The sequence below is a fragment of the Motacilla alba genome, chromosome 9, assembly GCF_015832195.1.
Source record: "Motacilla alba alba isolate MOTALB_02 chromosome 9, Motacilla_alba_V1.0_pri, whole genome shotgun sequence".
Classification (NCBI taxonomy): Eukaryota; Metazoa; Chordata; class Aves; order Passeriformes; family Motacillidae; genus Motacilla; species Motacilla alba.
Window position 1 is genome coordinate 24,300,118 of NC_052024.1, and position 24,869 is coordinate 24,324,986.

Here is a 24,869-nt window from a genome sequence, read left to right on the forward strand (position 1 = left end):
TTGGAGACCCTCTGCTTCCCACTTGGGAATCCTGGCACCAGCAGGGGCAAAATTGAGATGGTGGCTTGAGGAGCCCACCCTCCACACCCTAGGAGTGACTTTTTCCTGCTCTGCTTATGGAGAACAGGATTCACCCACGTCTCTTTTCCAACCATAACGATTTTGTGGTTCTTTAGGAGAAGTACTTGCTTGCATTCCCTTCACACAGCCATGGGAGCTCGGCAGGAGAAGGCTGGACAAAGAGGTGCTGTTTGAAACACCATTTTTAATCCCAAACATCACCAAGGCTCCCTGGTTGGGGTCTGTCACGCCCAAGGCCCATCAGTCCATCAATCCCCTCTCTGTGCCCCGAGGCTTTGCCCATATTTACTCAGGGAACAGGAGTTTTCCTTAGAGCTCAGCTCCCACAATGGGAGCAGTGTTGGGAGCTGTGGTGGAGTGACTGCTTTCCAATAAATTAAATCTTGTCCTACATCCCCAGAAAGATTTGTTAGGAAAGGTCACATCAAGGGTCTTTATTACAGAAGAATATTTTTCAAGTGCTCCTCAGTGTTAATATATGATGAGATCTTGCTTGAATTAAAAACAAAGCAAGACAAAACTTGCCAGCTCCCCTGAGAAATATCCTGAGCTGCCTTTATCAAAACAAGTGAAAAAGTGCATTTTGTGATGCCTCATTTCTGGTTGTTTTGTAAAAACCTGGCTTTTTACAATTGGTAATGTGCAGTTTGGGGAGTTTTTAATGGGCTCCCCCACTGAGAGCCTGACTTGTGAGACTCTGCTGCTTTGGAAGGGCTGTGTTAAACCCCTCATTTGTGGTTTTATATATCCATGTTTTACAGATTTAGCTATTCAGATGTTTGTTCATCGGGGGAAAAAAAGAAAATCAAACAAAGAAATAATCAGAAGCATAACAAACTTGTTTAAGAGCTGTGGGTGGAGTTTAAAAAGTAAATACTGTCCAATCCCCCTTGATTCTCCAAGAGATTCCTGTTTGCTTTGTGCTGCTCCATGATTTTGGGTGCCAGTTCCTCCCTGCTTGCAGGAGTGAGATGGGAACGTGCTCATGATCCCAGCAGGACAGCGAGAGGGGAAGGAGCAGTGATGCTCTTGCTGTGGGTCCCTGGGAAATCCAGTCCTGCTGCTGCTGCAGCATCTCCAAGGCAGAGTAAAGATACTCAAAATTCAAATTTCCAGCAAATGGCCAAATATTCAGAGGAGCTGAGTCTCTGTGCAGGCTCTGAGTGATGCAGGAACCCAGAAAAAGCCATTTCCAGAGCTGTTTGAGGGAAGCCAGCACGTTTTTCCCAACAGTGTATTTTCCAGCAGATTGCTTTTTGTCCCATAAGATCGACAGCTTCCCTTCAATTTATTTGAGAGTTACCTTTGAATTTTGCATTGAAATGTTCCATATTGGGGCTGCCCATCCCTGGCAGTGTCCAAGGCCAGGCTGGACGGGGCTTGGAGCAGCCTGGGACAGTGGCAGGTGTCCCTGCCATGGCAGGGGTGGCACTGGAGGGGCTTTAAGGTCGCTTCCATCCCAAACCATTCCCTGGTTCTCTGATTCTTATGTATAAGAAATCCAAAACAGAGCTACTAGCCCTGCAGTCCTACAAGTTCATTTTAACTCTTCATTTTCTCTTTGCTGAGCTGGAGTCACATTGCTCATAACTTTTCCTGAGTTTTAAAAGGTATTTTTCTTTCCCAGAGGGCAGTAATTCAGTAAGAACTGCATGTACTTCGGTCAAAGCTTTAAAACCACAGAATTCTATAAAGTCTGCAAATAGCTTGACTTTTGCCTCATGAAAATAATGCAATAAGTCAGTGTTTAGCAATTTTGAGAGAATGGTTTGAGTTCAGATTAAAAACTTTTGGCTGTCAGGGACAGAGTTGTGATTTGCTGGTGCTTGGCAGTTTGCAGTCTAGGGTTGTCAGAGATGTTCAATGCTACTGATCCATCAGAGATGTTGATCTAGAAGATGTTCCTGAAAATAACCCCAGGGAATCTCTGTTTAAGCATAATTATTTTACCAGATCCAAACCACAAGTCCCAGGCACAGACACAGCATCAGCACAATGAACAGAGTGTGCCAGAGTTAATGCTCTGCTTTCTGCTTCCTCAGGATGGAAAAGGACCCTGAGGCAGAATGTCCTGTACCACTGGATGATTTAAAATCTGTCGTGAACGGCAGCGAAGAAGATGAAAAGCTGCAAGTTAAAATCCAGGCTTTTGAAGAGAAAATAAATGTGGACAACAGCACCCCCGGCTCAGTGAGGAGATACAGCCTGGGCCAGGTTTCTAAAGAAGAAAGGAAGGATATGAGGTTTAACAGGTATGGCTCTGGAAAATGTGTGAGGGGTTCAGGGAGATCAGTTTTGTCATAAAACTGTATCCAAACACAGAGGGTTTGGTCTGCTCATGGAATACTCACAGGCAGCATAAACCTAAATTTAACTGATTTTTGCATCCATGTACTTAAGGGCTGGATGAAATCTTTCAACATCCCAGAATCCCAGAATGATTTGTGTTGGAAAGGACCTCAAAACCCATCCAGTGCCACCTCTGCCTTGGCAAGGACACCTTCCACTGTCCCAGGTGCTCCAAGCCCTAGTGTCCCACCTGGTCTTGGGCATTGCCAGGGACACAGGGCAGGAAGAGCTGGAGGCAGGGTCCTGGCTCAGTGAAATTGCTGGTTGCTATTTTTATGGTGGGATTGGTAGAGCAGCCACACCACCCCAGGGCTCTGGGATCCTTGCAGAGGGGCTGCCTCACTCCCCCGTGCAGATGTGGGGATATGTGGATATCATTTGGATATTCCATTTCATTTCCTTATTAAAGCTGAGGCTTTAGGAAATGCAGATTCCCCAGAAGGTTCTTGTCCCTGGCTCAGTGAGCCTTGCACTGGCCTCTCTGAGGGAACTGCACAGGGCACGTTTTGGGGGGATTTTTGTGCCCTACCTCTATTCCAAACCCTTTTTTCTCTCCTCCCTGCAGGTCCAAGAGCCTGGCCCTGCACGCGCTCAGGGTGAAGGGGCTGAGCTCAGAGGGAGGACAGGACGAGGACAGTGGGGACATCCCTGCTGGCATCTCCTTCTCCGAGCTCTACCTCAGCCAGGAGCCCCAGCAGGTGCCTTTTGGGGTGCAGCCCGAAGCAGGGCTCGTGGGGAGCTGCCTGGTTTCACACCCCAGTGCTGATCACCCCCAGGCAGGCAGTCTGCCAGAGGAGACCCTGGAAAAGGCCGTGGAGGGAAGGGCAGAGGCAGCCCCGGGCCCTGTGGAGCACCAGGACAAGCTGTACCTGCACCTGAAGGAGAACCTGGGCAAAGTCAAGGAGTTTGTGATGGAGATGGGGAGGAGGATTCCCATCCCTGAGCAGTGTGTGATCGAAGGTAAGCAGATTGAGCCTCCCAAGGACTTCCACACACACCCAGACCCCCACAGGGCCCAAAGGGGAGCAAAGACCCCCAGCACAGGCAGGGAGGAACAGCAGCTGTAGAAAACAACATTTCCCAGGTGGAATCTTTTGAAACCTTCCAGGATTCATTTCCTTCAGGGACACATCCCGTGCCTCTCACAGACTCCCATGAAGGCTCAGGTGAACATTTCCTTCTGGCTGTCATGGGGAGTGAACCCTGAGGGTGCCAGAGCCTCTGGGCACAAGGCAGGGCAGGAAGGGACATTCCCAGCTCCAGGCTGGAGCTGTGGAGCTGGCTGGGACATCAGGGATCGATGTGTGCTGGAGAGCCCATGTGCCATGGGCCCCGTGCTGGTCCCTGAGGCTCCTGCTGGGTTGGTGTGGGGCAGATCTGGGGCTTCTTCCTCATAATCCAGTTATTAAATCAGCTGGATTGGGACAGCAAAGGTCAGGACCCTCAGGGCAGCACATTCCAACCCCAAAACTCCCTGAGGGCACAGCGGGGTGAGATCCCCATGGGCTGGGTTGGGTTGGATCCCATCTCACCAATCCCTGGGCTGCTTTAATGTTTGCTGCTTTCATCCCTGGTGGGTCTGTGATCTGCTCCTCTTTGAAGTGAGTGCTTTGGGCTGGGTTGGGCTGGGTTGGGTTGGGAGCCTCCTGCTTATTCCCTTTGAGGTGAATTTGGGTGCATCCAACCCCTCGGTGGTGGCCATGAGCTGTTCACAGCCCAGCCCTTCCATGGGCCATGTTGATTCCAAAGAGCAGCTGCCTCAATAAATTAAATTTAATTAAATTAATTAAATTTCCAGTCACTTCAAACATCACCTTCTAATACAGCATCACTTCAGCTCCAACAAGCATCAACTCAAGTTGATAAAAGATTTATTTCTTTCCTTTCTCAGTGGTCAAGAAGAGGAAAAGCAGTTTCCACTCATAAAAGGGATATGATTCTTTCTCTATATATACTTTAAAAGCTTATGCTTCTGAAGAATTTCCTAAATACCTTAAATTCCAGGTTTAGTAGTTGAAATAGTTATTTGGTAGAATTAAGGATAAAACTTGTGTTGCATAAAATTCCAGTGAAAACATGAGAGTGAACAACGTGGCTTTTGAAGTGCTGAGTGCTCTGACCCCACATGAATGAAATCCCATATATTGAATATTTTTTAATGTATTGCTCACTTTCCTTTCTGCAATACCTCTTATGATACATCCTAGGCATGTGACTATTTCTGAATTCATTCAAACTATTGTAATTTCCTGAAAATCCTCAACTAGCATTCCTAGGGAAATTCCTTGAGCAGGGACACATGTGCAGAGCAGAGATTTATGGGACTCGTTCTAAATCTGTTGAAGAAATGCAGCCCTGCTCATTCCACAGGGGACAGCTCTGTTAATATTTCAGATATTGCATAAAGCTCTCCAAACCCCTGCAGTTATTGCACTTCAGAGATCCCCAAACTCTAACAGGGCCCACTCAAAGGCGTGTTTTACATTTCACCAATGTGTTTAGCAGAAAAAAACAAGATTAGAAAACATTAATAAATATAGTTGGCTGATTTTATGTTGGCTGTGTGGGAGTCTGAACTGGAAATTTAACGTGTGAGACATGGAAGATATGAAAAGATAAGAACCCCAGAGCAGCCCCTCCTGACACAGAGTATTTGAAGGGAATAGTGGCAGAATGTGTTGCAAGAGTGCACATTTCCCAACCTTTCCTTCCCCTGCTCAGGCCTTTCCTGGGACTCCAAGTGGCAGCTCTGGGGGGTCAGCAGGGTGTTAATGAAGAGGAATTTAGAAGAATTTCGAAGGGGTGATGGGCCAAATTCTGCTCTCTTGACCAGAGTGGCACCCCTGCTGGCATTTCTGCTGGGGTGGTGTGTGACCTGGGGCAGCCTGTCTGGGAATGGGAGAATTCCTCATTCTTAACCCCACACTGGGGCTCCTCCAGAAGGGGGTGTGCTGGTGAGGACAGAACCTTTGGAATATCCCAATTTTCCTGCAGGACCCCTCAGATCTGGGCACTGATGACACGGGGAAGGTGTCCCTGCCCAGGAGCTGGAGGGGCTCTAAGGTCCCTTCCAACCCAAACCATTCTGGGACTGCCTGCATTAATTAGAGCCTCAATTTGGAGGATAAAGGATGAGAGTGGCTGCAGGAGTGTGAGGAAAATCAGAGACCTCCATGTGGAGATAAATGGCCTCTGCAGCCAAGAGATTTGCAATATCACCAGTGACTGGGAGGATTAACTGAGTGTCTGCCCCGATCCAGGTGCTGGAGAACACGCCATGAAGTTGTGAGAGGCAAGTTCAAAACACACAAAATAGGCACCTCTGCTCTGCTAAATTGTCTGTGATTTGCAAATGGGCTTTTTTTGCTCTTGAGTCAGATGTTTGCTGTGCAGGTCTCACCCCTCACGGAGTATTTTCTCTTTACAGGGTGTGATTTGCAGGCTCCTTGTTGACTTCTAAGCTCATTCAATTTATATTCCGTGTCCAAGTGGATGCAACATTAACTGGAGTGTCAGATTTTACAGCTGGGAAGGGCTGCAGGTTAAGAAGTGTCAGGGTGGATCCATGAACTGTCTGTGACAGTTTGAAGATGCCTCATACAGACCTTGAAGAATTGCCATGTCAGCCCTGTTGTTAACATTTACTATTCTTGGCTGGCTGTGCCTTGGGCAGGGGAGAGCTGTGAAGTGGGTGATGATCCTACAGCAGGAGCAGTGCTAGCACGGGGCTGTTGGCCAGAAGGTTTTTTCCTAAAGAAAAGGGCTAAGCCGGGGGTGTTTCACAGAGCAGACGAGCTGCAACACCAGGCTCATGTGCGTAAGGGAATTTTTTTGGAATAACACTGCAGTCAGAGAGGGGATTTGAGCTGGGGCAGAAAAAAGGAACCCAAACCCACAGAAATCCATTTATTGGTTCAGTTCCTGCTTAGCTTGAAGCTTTGTGCCCTGACCCACATCTCTGACATACCTGATGCAATTTGAGGCATTTTTTAACGTCAAGTTCATCACTTAAAGCCTCTTAATCCTGGGGATCTTTTCCTCAAAAGAAGAGAAAAACAAACAAGCCACCATGTTTGTCAGGCTCTTCAGTCTTCATGGAGTTCAGCAGCGTTTTCCTCAGCCCATATTTTTTGGGATGGGTTGGGATGCAGTAGTCTCACGGTGGGGATTTCTGCTCTGCTCTCCTTGTTCCCCACCCCTGCCAGGGCAGTGCCTCGGGGCCATGGCTGTGTGTATCCTGCCCTCGGGAGGGGCTGGGTGCAGCCATTCCCGGACAGGAGCCTGCCCAGCTGCTGGGTTTGGGTATAACGAGGACAAGCCCTTGTGTTCTGCTCGAGTTCTGCTCGACTTTTAGGGAATTTGGATAAGAAAGCCACCATTAATGCTCAGATCTTTGAATGCCGAGTGAGCTGCTGGAAGGGAAGCATCTGATGAGATCTGTGTGCCAAGGATGCTGGAGGGTTTGCCATCTCCAAGCTCCTTTTGAAAGGACAGAGCCCTGGGACACCACAGAATCATTTCCCCTCGCTCACTGAGGCCAGCTCAGCGACACCCAAGGAAAAACATGGGAAGCATTTCCCAGCAGTCCCTCCTGGCCGCTGGTGCCATGCAGGAGGAAATCCATCCAGGGAGCATTCCCTGGGACTCCTGGCAGAGGAGGGGGAGCAGGTTGCAGCGTGCTGGCCCCCAATGTGGTTGTTATTATGTTTTATGTGGTACTGAGGGCTAATGGGGACCAGATGACGGCGTGGATGCAAAAGCTCATTGCTCCCCTGCAGTGCTCACCCCTGCTCCGGCCTGATGGATTCCAGCATTCCATCAGCCAGCCCCTGATTGGGAACAGATGGGGCTCGGGTCCTGCAGGGGGATCACAGAGCTGGCCAGGCTCGGGAGAGCATTCCCAGGGAGCTGCGCCGCTCTGCAAACATCAGCTGGCATTCCAGCCGCCAGGGCTGGCATTCCAAACATCCCCGAGGTCAGGGAGCCAGGGGGATGGCAGTGCCACAGCTCAGGATGGCAGTGCCACCGCTTGGGATGGCCCCTGTGCTCCTGGTGATCCACGTTGTCAGGCCGTGGAGAGATTCCCAGCGCCACAGGCAGAGTGTTGGGGATGTCACCAGCTGTCCCCTGGCTGCTCTCACACACATGTGGCACATCCTGGGACCCTCACACCTGCCCTGGGAGTAGGCTGCTCTCCAGCTGGGCTTCACCTGGCAGCTGGGACACTCCTGAGGGTGGTGGCAGCAACCAGAGGACTTGGACTTGCACAGGGCTTGGAGCAGCCCGGTTTAGGAGAAGGAAGGGAGGGTAGAACAGGAGCTTTAAGCCCCTTCCAGCCCAGTCTGTGATTCTGGGATGATTTTATGGCTTCTGAGCTCCTGGATTTGCCCCTTGGATGTGGAGTCTGTGCTGAGTGCCTCGCTGTTGGTGTCCACCCCCATTACAGCCCTGCCTTCACTCACCTTGGGACTGCGTTGTTCCCTGCACACAAAGTTAGTGGTGTGAAGAGCAATATCAAGTAGCATTTCTTGAAGCTGCTTGCTTTAAAAATTGCCCTCTCTTCCTGTAAATGTATTTATTGTTTGCATATTTTTTGTAACCCAAACTGAAGAGGTCAGGCAGAGGAAACTGAGGAAGCTAAAAAAGCTCAAACCCAAAATTTAAAAAGTTGCATCCATTTCTTATTGGTTCCATGTTTATGCATGGGTTTGATTCTATTCAGGAAATTTATGAGCATACTTTTACTCCTATTAACAGATTTCATTTAATAGTAAAGGATACCAATGTAAATCAAATAACACATTAATTGTTCCCAGAGCCAGTGACTCTGTACCCTCCTGGTTCAGCCCAGCATGTGAAGCTGCAATAGGTAACAATTAACAGCTCTGCTGACATTCTTCTGGGTATATTTTGTTCCTTTTCCCCAGGCACAACCACTCCATTGTGAATTTTAAAATTGCAACATATATTCCCTTGTTTCCTGTAGGAGGAAGGAGTTGTTGCTTATTCCCTTGCTGGAAGGCAGAGACTCGCCAAGAGCTGGGCTGAGAAATGTTCCTTGGCTGAGGAACGTTCCTTGGGGTCTTGATCAGCCTTCTGGGGCATTTGGTGCCTCTGTGGGTGGGTTTGTGTCTTGTGGTGCTCTTCACATGTTCTCGTGTTTCAAAATCCTTCTCTTGTGGTACTTGGACTCTCCTGCCAAGGCTGAGGAAGGAGGAGAACCTGGCACATAATGAAAGGACAGGAGATGGTCTTCAACTGCCAGGGGGCAGCGATGGATGGGATACTGGGGAGGAATTCCTGGCTGAGAGGGGCTGGGCTGGAATCCCTGGCAGTGCCCAAGGCCAGGTTGGACACTGGGGCTTGGAGCAGCCTGGGACAGTGGGAGGTGTCCCTGCCATGAGTGAAATGAGATGATATTTAAAGTCCCTTCCAACCCAAGCCACTCCATGATTCCATGGTTCTGCTGACACTGGAATAACTGATATTCCCTGTCAGAGGTGGATCCTGGTGGTTCATCAGGAGCTGCTGAAAGCTGCACGTAGCAAACGTGGGCTGCTGCTCAGCCAGTGCCAAACCCAGCACATCAAACAGAGCCCTGAGGAACTGCTCGGCTCATTCCAGAGCCTGGGAGATCGTCTGGGAAGGAGCTTTCTGCAGTGGTAGTGACAAATGAGTGCTGCAGTTTTCCAGGAACTTTGTGCTCAGCCAGCCAGGTCTCTGCTCTGGCGCTGCCGTTGATTTTGGCACGTGTCCTCAGCCTCCACGTGCTCCTCAGTGTCACCACAAAACCTTGCTAAGCACTTCCTCAGGAGCTTCTCCATAGAGCCTTTGCCATTTTTTATCTGCAGCATTTGGGAATGTCCTTCCCAGCCCATCAAACAGATCCTACCTGGGTGCCTTCTCTCCCCAGGGGCTGCAGCCCTGCCCCTTCTGCTCCCAGGTTTTTTGTCAGTCCATGTGTTTGTAACTGGGACAGTAATGGCTGTGTTCCAGGGAAGAGGAAGGACAAGCTGCCTGCTCCTCTTCATCGTGGTTTGGGGTCACTTTTAGCTAAGAGTAATTTCCCATCTTGAAACATCAACTTTTCACACACATGGCCCCAGGCCAAGCCTGATTTCTGCTTGAGTGCATGAGTGAAGGTTATTTTAGCATCTGTGAGGGGTCTGCAGTTTGGAGGAGCATCTGTCAGCAGCCTCCTTGGAAATGTCACAGTGTGCTTTCATGTGCCCCAGGATCCAGGATGGCTCTAATTAACCCCTTTGGCTTCCCAAACCCCTCTGCCACAGTGAACACGAGCACTGGCAGGTTTGGGCAATGAAACTCAAGTTTTCCCCATAGCCAGTAATCCAAGTGTGTGCATTTTATGCCCTAATCCAGGAGAAGTGGATTTGTGCCCCGTTTTTCCCTGCAGGGGTGTGTTGCTCACGGGCCAGCCACGCAGGGATGTGACTCAGTCTCTTGCTGTCCTGGTGAGTCACCGTGGGGAGAAGGGGGGAGGAAGAAAATGCTCAAAGAAAATCTAACTGGAAAAATGAGTCGTGGCTTTGGAGAAAACGTGAGTAAGCAGAGAGGGTTCCTGGATCTCCTGACAAGAGCAGAGGCAGCCTGTGTGTCCACAACAGACAGGCTTGAAGTGCTTGGTTTTAACATCTTCCATCTAATCAAGATGTGAACGCATAGGAGGGAAATGTCATAAGTTCAGGATTTTGTGTAAAGGTGTGACATGTGAGGAATGAGTTTACCAGAGCTACAAAAGAGTACCTTGCCAGGACACAGTGTCAGTGTCACAGATTGTCACTGGAAATGCAGGAAATCTAAAAGTGGGGTATTGGAACCTGCCAGAAATGCTACAGAGAGGTCAGGTGGCTGTGAGGCTGGGAGCAAACCTCCAGAAGCTGGCAAGGGGAAACCATTTTAGCATCCTCAGACAAAACCGTTTGGGTCTGCTGAGGAAATGGCTTCACATGGACAGAGGGCAGGGATGGATGGGAGACTGGGAATTAGGAATTGTTCCCTGGCAGGGTGGGCAGGCCCTGGCACAGGGTGCCCAGAGCTGCTGTGGCTGCCCCTGGATCCCTGGCAGTGCCCAAGGCCAGACTGGACCCTGGGGCTGGAGCACCTGGGACAGTGGAAGGTGTCCCTGCCATGGCAGGGGTGGGGCTGGATGGACTTTGAGGTCTTTCCAACCCAAACCATTCCATGATCTATAATAGTTACCAAAAGCAGAATTGTGCATCTCAAGGGCTCCATTTCCATTTCAAACCATCGCCTGAGCAGGGATCCCACAAGTGTCAGCCCCCCCTGGCTGGGGCCTGCTAGGGCAGGGGTTTTCCAACAAGCTGTTTAAATAGGATAAGGGACACACAGTTGGGATGGACCTGCTGGTTTGGTATCCCAAACACATCAGGAAGCACAAAGGCTATGAACAGCCTGGCTGGGCTGTGCTGCCCCTCCTGCATTTGGCACTAAAGGGTTACTGGGTAACATCTGAAGCACTGAACACTGAATTTCTCGCCTTCTTTAAGGGTGCAGACACATCAGTGCCCTGCTGGCTGCAGGAGTGCCCCAAATCCTGAGTGGAATGTTTTCCCACGTGGCTCTGGCACCCCAGCACGGGCACTGAGTTTCCTCTCTGCTTTGTGGCTGATTTTAACATGCCATGTGTGTCTTTGCAGATACTGTTCAAAGCTGTGTGGCAAAGCTGTTCTTCAGCTGTCCCCTGAAGGGCCACTACTGCCTGTACAGCAAATCCAGCTTCACCCTGGTGAGCCAGCAGCCTCCTCTCTGGATCCACATCATGTTCCTGTTCCAGCAGGTGAGGGCCACACCAGCCAGGGCCCCCTCTGGGCTGCTCCTGTGCCCCTTGGACAAGAGTGTTTTGTGGTTAAACTCATTACATGCACCTCTAGCTCACAGCCATGTGTGACCCTTGTGGTCCCTCAGGAACTCCTTCCACTGGGCTGGAGTTATTTTGTGCTTTATAAGTTTTTATATTTCTGTTAAATACCCCAAATTCAGACGGGCTGGGGATAAAAAAGTGGGACCAAAGCATATTGTTCTTATTCAGGCAGAACTTCCAGGGGCCTTGGAAGCAGCCAGGAGTTGGCAGTGGATTTTAGGGGAGCAGCACCAACCCCAAGGCTGCAGGAGGAGGTTGGAGGAGCAGAACCCACTGGGGCTTTACTGCAGAGGTTTGGACTGAGCAGAATTTGTAAATCTCTCAGTGCTGTTCTACCACCCTTCAGGTGATTTTCCCGTGTTTAATTTTGCTTCCAAGAACAGCCCAGCACTTGCACAAGTGTGGAATTTCCTAACAGGTTACAAATAGTGTGAAACTTAAGAGAGACCCCTACATTCACACTTCAAGATGCAACAGGTGGGGTTTGAGCTGAAATACAATGTTCAGTTCTTAACACACGAGAGCCTTTCACTGCAGTTCATCCCATCCTAAGGCAGCCTTGGGAACACCCAGGATTTATCCAAAATTAACACAGTGAGGGATGCTGTGGATGGAACAGCCTGAGTTGCTCTGCCCTGTGTGTTTTCCTAGAAATAAATACTTTTCAAGAACACTGGTCAGTTAATAATGGAGAGTTCTACTGTGTTTCAAAACTCTTGGATAGAAATTGGGACATTATTAGTGCAGGACAGCAGGATTAGGCTGGATGGGTTTGCTCAGACAGAGGAGAGAGAAAGTCCCTCCAGGAATCCCACGTTTGAAGGACATTGCCCATATTGTGAAATCAAATATTTGCAGTATGGAAAATCAGATTTGTTGTGCACTCTTATCTTGGCTCCTGCGTGTAAATGCATTCTTTAATTAAAAGATCACGGAGGAGATAGAGGAGAGGCACAAATGTTCCCAGCCACAGTGCTGCTGTTCCACTCCCTGTGTGAGCAGAGATGCCACAAAGAGGCTGTTGGAATGCCAGGGTCACTCACTGTGCCAGCAGGTTGCAGCCCCTCTGTCCTTTGCCTCAGGGAGCTCTGGAGGGGACAGCACCCACCCAGCAAGGTGGCATCCTGTCCTGTTCAGGAGCTGAAACCTGCTGCAGTCTGTGCTGAGAATGTCCTGTGGAGTTCTCCCTCCTGTGCTTCATCCTGCTCTCTGTGCAGGGCACTCACAAGCTCTGCTCGTGCTGCTCGAGGACTGAGACCTGGAGGAGCTCCAAACTCCCCCAGCCCTGCAGGGGTGTGAGGCACCTCCTCCCTCTGGCTGGAAATGCCAGGTTTTCCCAGGGGATGCAGCTCCCCCAGGTCAGGGTGTGAGGGACCTCTTTCCTCTGGCTGGAAATGCCAGGTTTTCCCAGGGGATGCAGCTCCCCCAGGTCAGGGTGTGAGGCACCTCCTTCCTCTGGCTGGAAATGCCAGGTTTTCCCAGGGGATGCAGCTCCCCCAGGTCAGGGTGTGAGGGACCTCCTCCCTCTGGCTGGAAATGCCAGGTTTTCCCAGGGGATGCAGTTCCCCCAGGTCTCTGTGTGGTGATAATTCACATTTCAATACAGAACCAGGCCGTGCAGTGGCCATACAAGGGGAATCCTCAGACCTGAGAGAATGTGGGATGTGCAACAAACTTCAGAAGCCCCAGAGGAAACGGGATGTTTGGTGTTGTATCCAGTTGTGAGCCCATGGATCCATCAGAACTCCCTGGGCAGAGCTGGGCTCACCCCTGGCTGTTCTCCTGGCTGTCCCAGTGTGAGCACAAGATGCTCTTTAGTAACACCTGAGTGAAAAAACACCTGAAATCATTCCCAACGTTTCCTGCAGAGCCTGTTTGCAGAACCTTTGTCCACCCAAAGCAGCTCTGTGCAACTCCTCAAGGCGCTGTGGGAGAAGACACAGCTCAAGGGCACGCACAGCTTTGAGACTGCCATGGTCCAGTCCACCTTCCCGCACCAGAAGGTAAGGGCTTATTTTCCTCACTGATTAAAAGAGCAGAAGGACTTGGCCCTGCCCTTTGGAACCTTTTCTCTGTTCAGGGGTGTTTTGTGCTGTGTTTGAAAGGTGCCCAGGCTGGTTCCCCACCCCTCCACTGAACTGAGCCATGGCATGGAGAGCAGGGATGCTGCAGCTGGGTTTGCTCCTGCTCAGTCTGGAGCTCTAGGCTCAGCCTAGCTGCTGCTCTGGGGTGTTGGGCAGCCCTTGGAAGTTCACCCAGCTAAACACAGCCCTGGATTTTATGGAGTTATTTGTCTGCACATGTGCCATTAGTTACCCCCATCAGCTGAAGGGATTGCAGCCCAAAGCTCTTTTCTGTCTCCAGGATTTCAGTGAGTGCTCTTTCCAAGCTATTAATCAGCTGCTTGGAAAAGGCCACTGTAGGATTGGAAAACAAATATCTATTTATTCCTGAGCATCTCCATCCAGCTCAGTTGGATGAAATGAGTTGTCAAACATGATTTTAAAACACTCTCTCTGAGAATATTGTGGGCATGAGGATGTCTGGTGGAATAGGATTAAATTACCAAGACTATGGCTGATTTAAAACCAGAGTTTTGTTGGGAACACCTTCTGAACTCCCAGGAGAGTGTGGTGAAGAAGTGGGAACTTTGCTGGGGCTCAGAGGAGTGGGGGACCCCCCCATCTGAGAGCAGTTTTGGGGCCAGTTTTACTCACACACAGAGGAGCTGTGCTAAGGATTTGAGCTGCTGTTGAACCCAGGCCTGGCTCATCCAGAGGCTTTAGAGCAGCTTTGCTGCTCAGCACAGGCTCAGCTCAAGCCCCTGGCAAGCTCCACTCTCCCAAAGGCAGAGCTGGTGCAGTGTGCAGGGTCTGGGGGAGCACAGAGCTCAGGGCAGAGCTGGTGTGGGCACCGGTCCAGCTCAGGGCATCTGCAGGGCTGCACACCCCTGGCCCTGCTCAGCTGCAGGAGTCCAGCCTGTCTGGGGAGCTTTCCTCACTCCATGGCAGTATCTTGGGGTGCAGTCTTGGTCTGTTTTTTGCCAGGGTGGGGATTAAATGTGTGAGATATTTCTTGTCGGGACTCAGATGTTTGTTAGTTCTCATCCATGTCACAGTCTCACAAACCCTGAGTTCTGCAGCACTTCACTCTCACAAACTAAAAATGGAGCCCCATCTTTCTCTCTGCAAGGCCTTTTAAGGATAAACTGTCCAATTAAGAAATGACACCTCAATTATTTTTGCTTTTAACCCAATAACCAACCACCTGTGCCCCACAGTGTGGACTTTTTATCCAATGACACAAAACCACCCAAACCCAGGGAGAAGAAGGTGAAGAAGAAGGACCTAAAACCTCCATCTTGCTTTATATATATTACTACATTCTAAACCCTTAAACTCTGAGTTTCCCACCCTGTGACATCACACACTTCTATTCAAACTCCACACCCACAATCCCAGTTCCATCATTCCATTTTGGGATCCTTCTCCACGGCCTCAGGTCACTGCAGTGCTCTCCTGGGGGTCAGAGTCTGTCAGCACAGAAAGGCTGAGATTCTCAGCATCCAGAACTCCAACACCTCCGAGTTCCCACAGCAGCAGAGCTGGGAGGGGGATCCTGGTCTCTGCAGGGTTGGGGATCCAGCAGGGGTTGGAGCAGGGAGCAGCCCTGGAGGCTGAGGACAGAGGGACAGCTGGCACCCCCTGAGCTGCTCTGGCACTGCAGGTCCCCTCCCGGGCTCTGCTCTTTGCTGCTGCATTGACTTTCTGGTTTGGTTTTGTTTATTAACACAGAACCAGAGCTTGTTCTGGTTGTGTTTCCTACCAAGAGCCTGAGTTTGTCTCTAGTGCAGTTTCCATTCAGTTTTCTGGGAATGAGGACTAGGACTGCCATAAAGAAGGTTTTCTTTAGCTTTTGCAATTCCAAAAAAATCTGCCTGGAACATTCCCTGCATGAGTAGTCCTTACTTTCCTCAGCTTCTAATTGCAATTTGTCATCTCAGGAGTTCTTCTCACTGCTAACAGGACTTCAGACAATGTGAATCATTGGACAAAATTATTGTATTTGTTGGTGGTGTTCCTCTGCCAGTAGTCCAGGAAGCAAAATTCCGGGGGTGTGCTGCTTCATCAAGTACAGCACTTCTAATTTTCAATGGCTTGAAGTGTGTTGATGCAAAGGCATTGTCTGCTGTATTTGAGACTAAGTTTATGCAATGTGTTCTAGCAGAGTCTGAAATGCTTTTTCAGGGTGGGATGGGATATTGGGAAGGAATTCCTGGCTGGGAGGTCGGGCAGGCCCTGGCACAGGGTGCCCAGAGCAGCTGGGGCTGCCCCTGCATCCCTGGCCGTGCCCAAGGCCAGGCTGGACACTGGGGCTGGAGCAGCCTGGCACAGTGGGAAGTGATCATTTTTTTCCAATATGGATTCTAAAGCACTTTTCAAACCTGGAGAGTAATGTATGACATCAGTGCTTCACTCCAGACTGAGTTCTGAGCAATGCCTTCAGCTGTGGTGACCCCTGGAGCTGCAGCGGGGCCCGGCTCACACAGAGCTCGCTGTGTTCCGCTGGGCAGCCTCTCCGTGCCACAGAAAACATTTATTTGTTCATTCAGCGCGGCTCGAGAGGTGCCAGCAGCAAAGCACTTCCAGATGTGGATCCTCCCAGGTTGCCTGGGCTCTGCAGAGCTCCTTATCAAAGCCCTGAGCGTGCCCAGCCCGGGGAGCTGGCTGAGCTCTCTGGCTCCTCTGTGCCACTCCCCGGTGGCAGCCCCGAGGTGGCGGCTGCTTTCCTGGCCCCATGTGATGCCCTCGGGGATCCCTTTGTTGCTCAGCCTTTGAGAGCAGAATTACCATTTTGGGGCCCTGGGTCGCTCTGTTCTCCTCTCTCCTTTTTGTTCAGTGGCAGAAGGAAGGGCCACGCTGGCACAAGGGGCTCTCTGGGCTTTTCAGGGTGATGAGAGAAATCTCTCCTCTCCAATTAGGCTTTTCCCTCCTGAAGTAAGCAGCTCCTTGCAGGTTATTTCGAGCGTGCTGGAGTGCCGAGTGGAGCAGGCAGGTTTCTGCACTGATGTTTCAGTGGGATTTGCTCTCTTTCAGGCTGGACTTGCCTCATGGCAGCCACCACCAGATTTTCTCCCGGGATGGGGAAGCTCCCAGGCTTTCTGTCAGCCTTGTCCCCGTGTCCTGCCCAGCCCATGCACTGCAGTGCCTTTGTTCTGCCCATCTTGTGTCCCCCAAGGTGCCACAGCAGGAGCTGGGGACAGGACAAGGCACTGGCTGTGCTCTGCTCCCTCTCCTTCACTGCAGCTTGCCTGGCAAGGCTGGAATCCTGCATCCCTTCCCAGCCCGTGCATCCCTTCCCAGCTGAGTCCAACCCTTCCCCAGCTCTGCCAAGGCCACCACTGGCTCATGTCCCCAGGTGCCACATCCCCACAGCTTTGAAATCCTTCCTGTGACTCCATCACTGCCCTGGGCAGGCCCTTCTGTGAGGAAATGTTCCCAATATCCAATCTGAGCCTCCCCTGGCAGAGCTGGGAGCCATTTCCCCTTGTCCTGTCATTTATTCCTTGGAAGAAGAGCCCGACCCCCCCGGCTGTCCCCTCCTGTCAGGAGCTGTGCAGAGCTAGAAGGGCCCCCCTGATCCCCCTTTTCCCCAGGCTGAGCCCCTTCCAGCTCCCTCAGCCTGTCCTCATCACTCTCGTGCTCCAAGGTGGTTCAGCTGTTGGGAAAAGTGCTGGGCCAGGCTGCTGACAGGGGTATGGAAGAGGAAAAACAAATCCCAGACCATCCCCAATCCATAATTCATGGATCAGCTGCTACTGCTGGTGGAGAGAGAGACCTGTCCTGCCCAGCTCAGTGCCCAGCTCAGTGCCAAATCCTGCTCAGCTCAGTGTCCAGCTCAGTGCCCAGTCCAGTGCCCAGCTCAGTGCCCAGTCCTGCCCAGCTCAGTGCCCAGCTCAGTGTCCAGCTCTGTGCCCAGCCCAGTGCCCAGCTCAGTGCCCAGCTCAGTGTCCAGCTCTGTGCCCAGCCCAGTGCCCAGCTCAGTGCCCAGCTCAGTGTCCAGCTCTGTGCCCAGCCCAGTGCCCAGCTCAGTGCCCAGCTCAGTGTCCAGCTCTGTGCCCAGCCCAGTGCCCAGCTCAGTGCCCTGTCCTGCCCAGCTCAGTGCCCAGCTCAGTGCCCAGCCCAGTGCCCAGCCCAGTGCCCAGCTCAGTGCCCAGCTCAGTGCCCTGGCCCCTTGTTCCTCTGCAGGAGACGTGGGAAGGACCCCCCGTGTCCCTCTGGATTTGGGGTTCCGGTGCTTCTCCAGCTCATGGGTTTGGTTTCTCTCGTCCCTGCCAGGAGCTGGAGAGCATCCAGATGCAGCTGGAGGAAGTGAGGTTCTTTGATCTGTTTGGCTACAGCGAGGAGGCAGGAGCCTGGCAGTGCTTCATGTGCAACAACCCCGAGAAGGCAGCAGGTACGCAGGGGTGCTGCCTCTGTCACTGGGGGCTGCAGTGCCTGGGGTGGAGCTCACTGGTCATGCTGGGTGTCTGGCCACGGTGGGGAAAGGGGAAACCAAACTTTCCAGGGGCTATTTTAATTGGAATTCTCCATTAAACTCATCTTTGGTGAGGGAGTCAGGCCCAGACCTGATTTGGTGTGTGCTTAGAGGGACACGACCCCAAATCTGCACTGAGCCCTGGGAGTGGGAGGGCTCTGCACCCATCCTCCAGTGTCCAGATACAGGATTGCATCTCTTGGGCCACGTCCCAGCTCCTCTGGAGCCCACCCAGGTGCCACAAGTCAGGGCACATTGGCACAGAAACAACACCTGGGTCCTGCTTTCTTCACTCTCAGAATTATTTGCTTTAATATAATTTACTCCACAGTGCACATCTCCTTAGGGACACGGGATTAAGTCTTATAAAGGCAGAAGACTTCAGCTGTAGTGGAAAAGAGGGTGAGTGGGAGATGGGAAAGCCCAGCCTTTTTCCCAGGTGTGAGCCCCTGGTGCCCTGCTTTTGCAGCTCTCTGGCAGCCAGCAGTGCCAGATCCTGACAGGCAGAGGAATCTTGTTCTCAGATGCTTTCTGCCACTCCGTGAAAGCCTGACCACTCCTGGCCAAGAATTTGAACTATTTTGGCCAAGTGTTTGAATAATTGGCTGTTTCAGAGATTTATTCTAACAGTTAGTGTCTCTTCAGACTGCATCAACCCCGAATTTAGGAAGTCTTGCAGGAGTGGCCAGTGCTGCTGCAGGCTGGGCTGCCCCTGCTCACTCCATGCCTGTTTGAGCATCTTCTCCTTCCTCAGCTCCCATGGGACTCCAGGACCAGGACAGAAACCTGCTCTGAGTTAAAACTTCATCTCCACAGAGCTCTCAGTGTGGTTTCCATCGCGTCAGGGATGTTGAGCGATGAGGAAAACGAGACTCTTGCTTAAAATGTCAAAGCTTTATGAAGTAACTTTGGTCTGAATTTCCAGAGACATTTAAGCAGTCCAGCCTTGCCTCACTCCTGCTCTCCTGGCTGTAACTGTCCTTTTCATCAGCAGTTGCTCTCCTTGTCTCACTTTAAAAGAATTTTTGTAAGAAAGGCTCATTGTGAGCATCATGATTTGCTTCTGAGCTCCAAAGGCCTTTAGAAAACCAGGAAAGTAAATTCCCTGAATGGGTCACGTGGAAGCTGAGCAAGGCAACGTGGAAGGGGAGCTCAGTGGAATAAAAATTTTCAGGGAGTGACAACTCCACCTTTGTATTGGTGCTGCAGAGCTGTGGCAGCTGGGAAGGGTCGTGGCAGAGTGGGAGACCCTGCAGGGTCTCTCTGGGTTTGTAGGATCTGACACAAGCAAGGATGTGGAGGTCTCCTTGGATTGGTAAGGAATTTAAAGGCTGTGAAACCTTTTATTTTCATTCCAGAGTGTGAAAGACCCCTTCAAATCTGAAATACTTTTGAGAGGCAAGAAAGCAACTTCTTCCTCTCAGCAATTCTGTTTAGCAACCGAAGGAATTCAGAGGCATTTTTTTTTCTGTTATTGTCTTCTGGGTTTGCTTCATTTGTTGCATTTTTTGGATGCCGTGGTGCAAGATGCCATTTATCCTCCAGACTTGGGCAAACACTGCCTTAAAGCCCTGGCCTTGCCTTGGGATGGAATTCCCAGAGCAGCTGGGGCTGGCAGTGCCCAGGGCCGGGTTGGACACTGGGGCTGGAGCAGCCTGGCACAGTGGAAGGTGTCCCTGCCCATGGCAGGGGTGGAGTGAGATGATATTTGAGATCCTTTTCAGCCCAAACCATTCCACGTTTCTGTGATTCCTGTTTGGCTGTAGCTGGGAGGCATTTTGGGGCTGGAAGCTGATCCTGTGTGGGAAGAGCCAGTTAAGCTGAAGCAAAGTGGTTGCTGCACCCACAGTGACAATTGGAGAAAGCCTGACTCCTTGTCATGCATTCTTCTGGTGCCAAAGCATGTCTTGTACAGCCACACTTCTCCAGAAGTGCTGCTAAATCACCCTGGATTGGCTTTTCCTGCTCTGAGGAGCAGCATTCCCACAAACCCTGCTGATCTGCCCTGGGCTCAGGGGAGGAGCAGCAGCTCACACCGTCCTGTGCTCCATCCCAGCACAGCCACCAGGCACCTGGAGGGCTGGAAAGCACCAGGATTCCTCCTGTTGGGACAAGCTGCCTGCTGGGAGCCTCATTCCAGCACAACCCCCCGGACTGGGAGTTTGGCTCCACGAGCTCTTGCACAGAACATTCCGCAAAACCACGGAGAGGGCGAGGGAATTGAGGGAATTCCAGCTCCTTCCCCCCTCTGGAAGCTCACAAAGACAGGCAGGGATCCCTGGGGGCTGCAGAGGAGCCACGGGCAAGGATTTGGGATTGGGGAAAAACTGAGGGTGTTTGGGAATTCCTCTGGAAAACCGCAATTCCCTGGGAAAGCCTACGCCACCTTACCTTGGGAATACATTCATCCCCCTGCTGCAGTGCCAGCTATCCAGAGAAATGAAGGAGCCCAGCTCTAATCCTCACTGGAAAATCATAAAAAGTGGCATCCAGCGATGTGTTCCTTCCAGGTTTTCAGCAAAACCCAACGTGGTGATTAATGGAAGAGAGTGAATCCATATTCCCCGAGGTTAATTGCATTTATCTGCCACACATTCCATTCTTTCAAGTTCATAGGGGTTTATTATCACTGAGATCATTCATGAATTCTTGTGGAGGATTTTATGTTTCATCAAATTCAAGATTTAAAGCTTTGGGTTTTATCTGTCTCAAGTTCATCTTGGAAGAGTTTGGAGGGGTTTTTAACTTTTTATTCAGTACCCAAACTACTTAGAGCTGGATGTGTTGTAGTTCTGCAAGGAAAGCAGGATGGAAAGTAGAAAATTCCAACAGACACATCAACGGGAACTACTCGGGGTTAAACTGGAGTCAGTGTGTCTATATTAAGATGATTTAAGAAAAAATAGGTGTTTCAAGACCTTTGGATATTTCATGACCTTTTCAAACTGAAAGGGGAGAGATTTAGAGGGGGTAGTGGGCAGGAATTGTTCCCAGTGAGTGAAAGCTTTCCCACCATGAGGATATCAAGCACTGGCACAGCTTGCCCAGCGATGCTGTGGAGATTTTTCAAGTCCCACGTGGATAAATCCACGAGCAGCCCGGTCTGACCCCGTGGGTGACCTTGCTTGGAGCTGGAGGAGAGACCCCTCGAGCTCTCTTCCAGCTGAGCTATTCTGGGATTCTGTGAAGTCAACCGCAAGGAAAATAAGCAGAAGGACTTAGAAAAACATTGGAAAAGAGCTTTATTCTTATCTTGCTTGAATCTCTCTCTCCTAATCAGCCCCTCAGACACGCTGGCATCGGATTCATTACGGCCACTTTGGAAGCTGCCACCAGAACTCCCCCGGGCTCCTTTGTGGATACGCAGGAGAAGTCCTCTGGTAGCATTGCCCAAAGCCACTGGCTCCTTGGAGAGATCAACATTTCTTAGCAAATCCTGGGTTTGAAAGATTTTGGCCATAAAAATTCACTTTAGGCCAAAATTGCACATTCACTTCCCTTCTCATGTTGTGCTCCTGACCACGAACTATCTCGCTGTCATCTGGTCCCTGAGCCTTTTGTGCTTTACCCCTCTTAGTTTGGTTGAAGCTTGTTCCTATGGCTCTGGAATGGGGTTGAAGATGTTCCTGTGGAACCAGGAGCCAGGCAGGGAACAATATTTAACAAAATTACAAAGTTTTTAGTACGGGGGACACCAAAGTGTGGATCTGTCCCACTAAAGAGCGTGGGGGGAGAGGGTGCAGCCCCAAACCAGCCTCCTGGGAAATGTATCCCCTTTTGCAGTGGCAGTATTTATACAGGGAGAAAGCAGCCCTCTGCTTTACTCTGTCCCATGCCAGGCTGGGTGCTGTGATGGGTGCTGGCACAAAAATATCCAGAGAAGTTGTGCAGTCGGGGCTGAAGCGGCTGCGTGGAGCAGAGCACGGCCTGCTCCCGCCGTGGCAATCACGGCTGCAGTTCCCCCCGGCTCTGAGGCTCTGCCAACCCCCTTTTCATTCATCCATCTCCTTCCAAGCGCTCCCTGCCTGCAGAGACAGAAATATTTATGGTCTTTCCTGAGGAAATTGCACGAGTGCACACTGCACCCCCCGCCAGCCTCGCTGCCAAGGAAAACAGCCTGGGGGGAAGGACACATCCTTTATCTACAGCTGATGCCTTCTCTTGGTGTTGGTTTGCCCTCTTCCAGACAGGGGCTGGGTGCTCAGAAGGCCATAAAGCCTTTGGCACTCCCTGGGGTGGCACTTGGGCACCCTGGGCAGCTTTGGGCTCAGGAGCTGCCGATGGCAGTGAAAGCTTTCAAGGAAAAGCGGTGCCAGAGGGACAGGGGGGCTGGGAGAGGAGCCAGCCAGGGATCACTGCCCCTCTGACAGATGCTGGGACGGGCTCCAAGGCAAACACCCCATCCAAACACATCCCTGCTCAGACTGCCTGGGCCTGCACTGCCCTCCGGTCTATCTGGTCCTTTGTGAGCCGGCCATCGATGTAAAGACAGAAGAGAAAGGAAAAAGAGACCCCTAGGAGATATCGGGGCTTTAAACTGCCAGAGAGCAGGGTTAGATGGGATCCTGGGAAGGAATTCCTGGCTGGGAGGGTGGGCAGGCCCTGGCACAGGGTGCCCAGAGCAGCTGGGGCTGCCCGGATCCCTGGCAGTGCCCAAGGCCAGAAATGGGTACTGCAGGGCTGAGGAGCAATGGGAGGTGCAGTGGTGGGGAGGAGGTGGGGATGGCTGAGGGAGTAGGAGAAGAGATGGGAGAGGGGTGTGAGCTGTCAGCTCCATCTGCTCAGCCTCTCCAGCAGGACGTGGCTGAGGGCTGAGCTGTCTGTGTGAAGTGAGAGCTGAGTGCTGGAGGCTGGGGGAATGAGGAAGGCACAACAGCCTTCCTGCAGCACGGCACAGCCTTTGGCTGGGGAGCAGGGAGGGCAGGACTAACCCTGGCCGTGTGCTCCCCTCCCCAGGCGTGAACCAGGACGGGCAGCCCCTGATGGAGGGCAAGCTGAAGGAGAAGCAGGTCCGCTGGAAGTTCATCAAGAGGTGGAAAACGCGCTACTTCACCCTGGCTGGCAACCAGCTGCTGTTCCGCAGGGGCAAATCCGTGAGTCACGGAGCAGCCCTGCTCACATCTGCCCTGCTCACATCTGCCCTGCTCACATCTGCCCTGCTCACATCTGCCCTGCTCACGTCTGCCCTGCTCACGTCTGCCCTGCTCCCTGCTCACGTCTGCCCTGCTCACGTCTGCCCTGCTCCCTGCTCACGTCTGCCCTGCTCACGTCTGCCCTGCTCACGTCTGCCCTGCTCCCTGAGCTGTTCCCTCTGCTCCCTGCTCCCTGCCCTGCTCCCGGGGCTGCAGCCCTCACTTCTGCCCGTGGTGCTTTTCCCAGAGCCTGTCACCCCTCAGCTCTGCCTGTTCTGCTTTACCCAGAGCCTGTCACCCCTCAGCTCTGCCTGTTCTGGTTTTCCCAGAGGCTGTCACCCCTCAGCTCTGCCTGTTCTGCTTTTCCCAGAGGCTGTCACCCCTCAGCTCTGCCTGTGGTCGTTTTCCCACTCACAAAGTGCATGGCAGGGGACAGCAAGGGCAGCCAGAGTGCTGCCCAGGAGCTGTCACTGCCGGGTCCCCAATTTTCAGGGGGCATAAAGACCAACTCATTCCATGCCCCTGCCATGGCAGGGACACCTTCCACTGTCCCACGCTGCTCCAAGCCCTGTGGCCTCTGACACTGCCAGGGACGGGGCAGCCACAAGATGTGGCAGCAGCAGCTGGTGACACCTGGGAACATCTCCACAAAGAAGGATGAGTTCGTAGAATCCCAGAGTGGTTTGGGCTGGAAGGGACCTCAAAGCCCATCCAGTGCCACCCTGCCACGGCAGGGACACATCCCGGCTGCTCCAGGCCCTGTCCGAGCCGGCCCGGGACGGTGCCAAGAGCCCTGAGCAGTTTGTGAGGCCCGGCTCCTCCCGGGTGACCCTGCCCTGTCCCCTGTGCTGCAGAAGGACGACCCCGACGAGTGCCCCATCGAGCTGAGCAAGGTGCAGAGCGTCAAGGTGGTGGCCAAGAAGCGGCGGGACCGGAGCCTGCCGCGGGCCTTCGAGATCTTCACGGACAGCAGGAGCTACGTGCTCAAGGCCAAGGACGAGAGGAACGCCGAGCAGTGGCTGCAGTGCCTCAACGTGGCCGTGGCCCAGGCCCGCCAGCGCCACAGCCGCGAGGCCACCACCTACCTGTGACCCCAGGGCCACCAAACCCTGCCCGGGTGGCACCGCGGGGACACCCCAGAGCCTGCGGGGCAGGCACGGCGAGCAGGGAGCAGCCTGCAGAGGCTCAGGACAATGTCCCACCATGGGGACACTGCCCCAAGGAGCAGCTGCCACCTTCCCTGGGGACATCCAGGGGCTCTTCTTCAGCCTGATGTGCTGACGGCCAGGGAATGTGGTTAGAAACCCAGCCTGAGGTGCACCAGGTGTCTGACACTGCCAAGAGAATGCCAGGAGTGAGGACTTTCTGCTTTCCTCAATCAACTCGATGTTAAAAGTTAATTTTCCTTATTTAATCCCAGTGGACTTTGTCCTTTTATTGTTTATTTGTGTCCGTGCTGCTGCTTTCAGGTTTAAATAGGGAAATTTGAAAGATTTTGTATGGCTGGAAAAGAATTTTAAATATTTAACTGGTTTGATTTTCCCTCTTTTTCCTGCTTTTGCTCTGCTTTAAATGTAATTTTAAAGTTTTCCTTTTTTTTTTTTTTTAATTCTCTTCTCCATTCTGTAACTTTTCAAAATGTCTGCAAATCTGGAAAATCCCCAGTTTGTTTGATTCTCTTTGTTACTTTCAAATGATTCCAAAGTGGAGGAAGTGCTGTAGAAGAGACTGAAAGGAAAAAGGGTGGGCAAAAAAAGAACGAGAAGCCTGCAAGTGATGAAATGAGCTCAGAGATCAGGCAAGGCTGAGTAGAAATAAAATTTGAAATTTTCCAACCTAGCAAAATATATCTTTGGCAAAAAAAAAAA

General features: G+C 51.7%; 1 protein-coding gene across 4 annotated transcripts in view; it reads left to right on the forward strand.

The window, feature by feature from the left end:
• The window catches only part of VEPH1 (ventricular zone expressed PH domain containing 1), a 58,358-nt gene extending 33,489 nt beyond the window's left edge, over nucleotides 1–24,869 (forward strand). For 3 of the 4 annotated variants that reach the window (XM_038145839.1, XM_038145838.1, XM_038145840.1), the window contains 7 exons: nucleotides 2,124–2,333; nucleotides 2,996–3,390; nucleotides 11,109–11,248; nucleotides 13,201–13,335; nucleotides 17,671–17,788; nucleotides 22,826–22,962; nucleotides 23,856–24,869. In XM_038145839.1, coding sequence (XP_038001767.1) covers nucleotides 2,124–2,333; nucleotides 2,996–3,390; nucleotides 11,109–11,248; nucleotides 13,201–13,335; nucleotides 17,671–17,788; nucleotides 22,826–22,962; nucleotides 23,856–24,092 — 1,372 coding nt within the window. In that variant the 3' untranslated portion in view covers nucleotides 24,093–24,869. The remainder of the gene's footprint in view (nucleotides 1–2,123; nucleotides 2,334–2,995; nucleotides 3,391–11,108; nucleotides 11,249–13,200; nucleotides 13,336–17,670; nucleotides 17,789–22,825; nucleotides 22,963–23,855) is intronic. The other variant, XM_038145841.1, reaches the window with a different exon arrangement.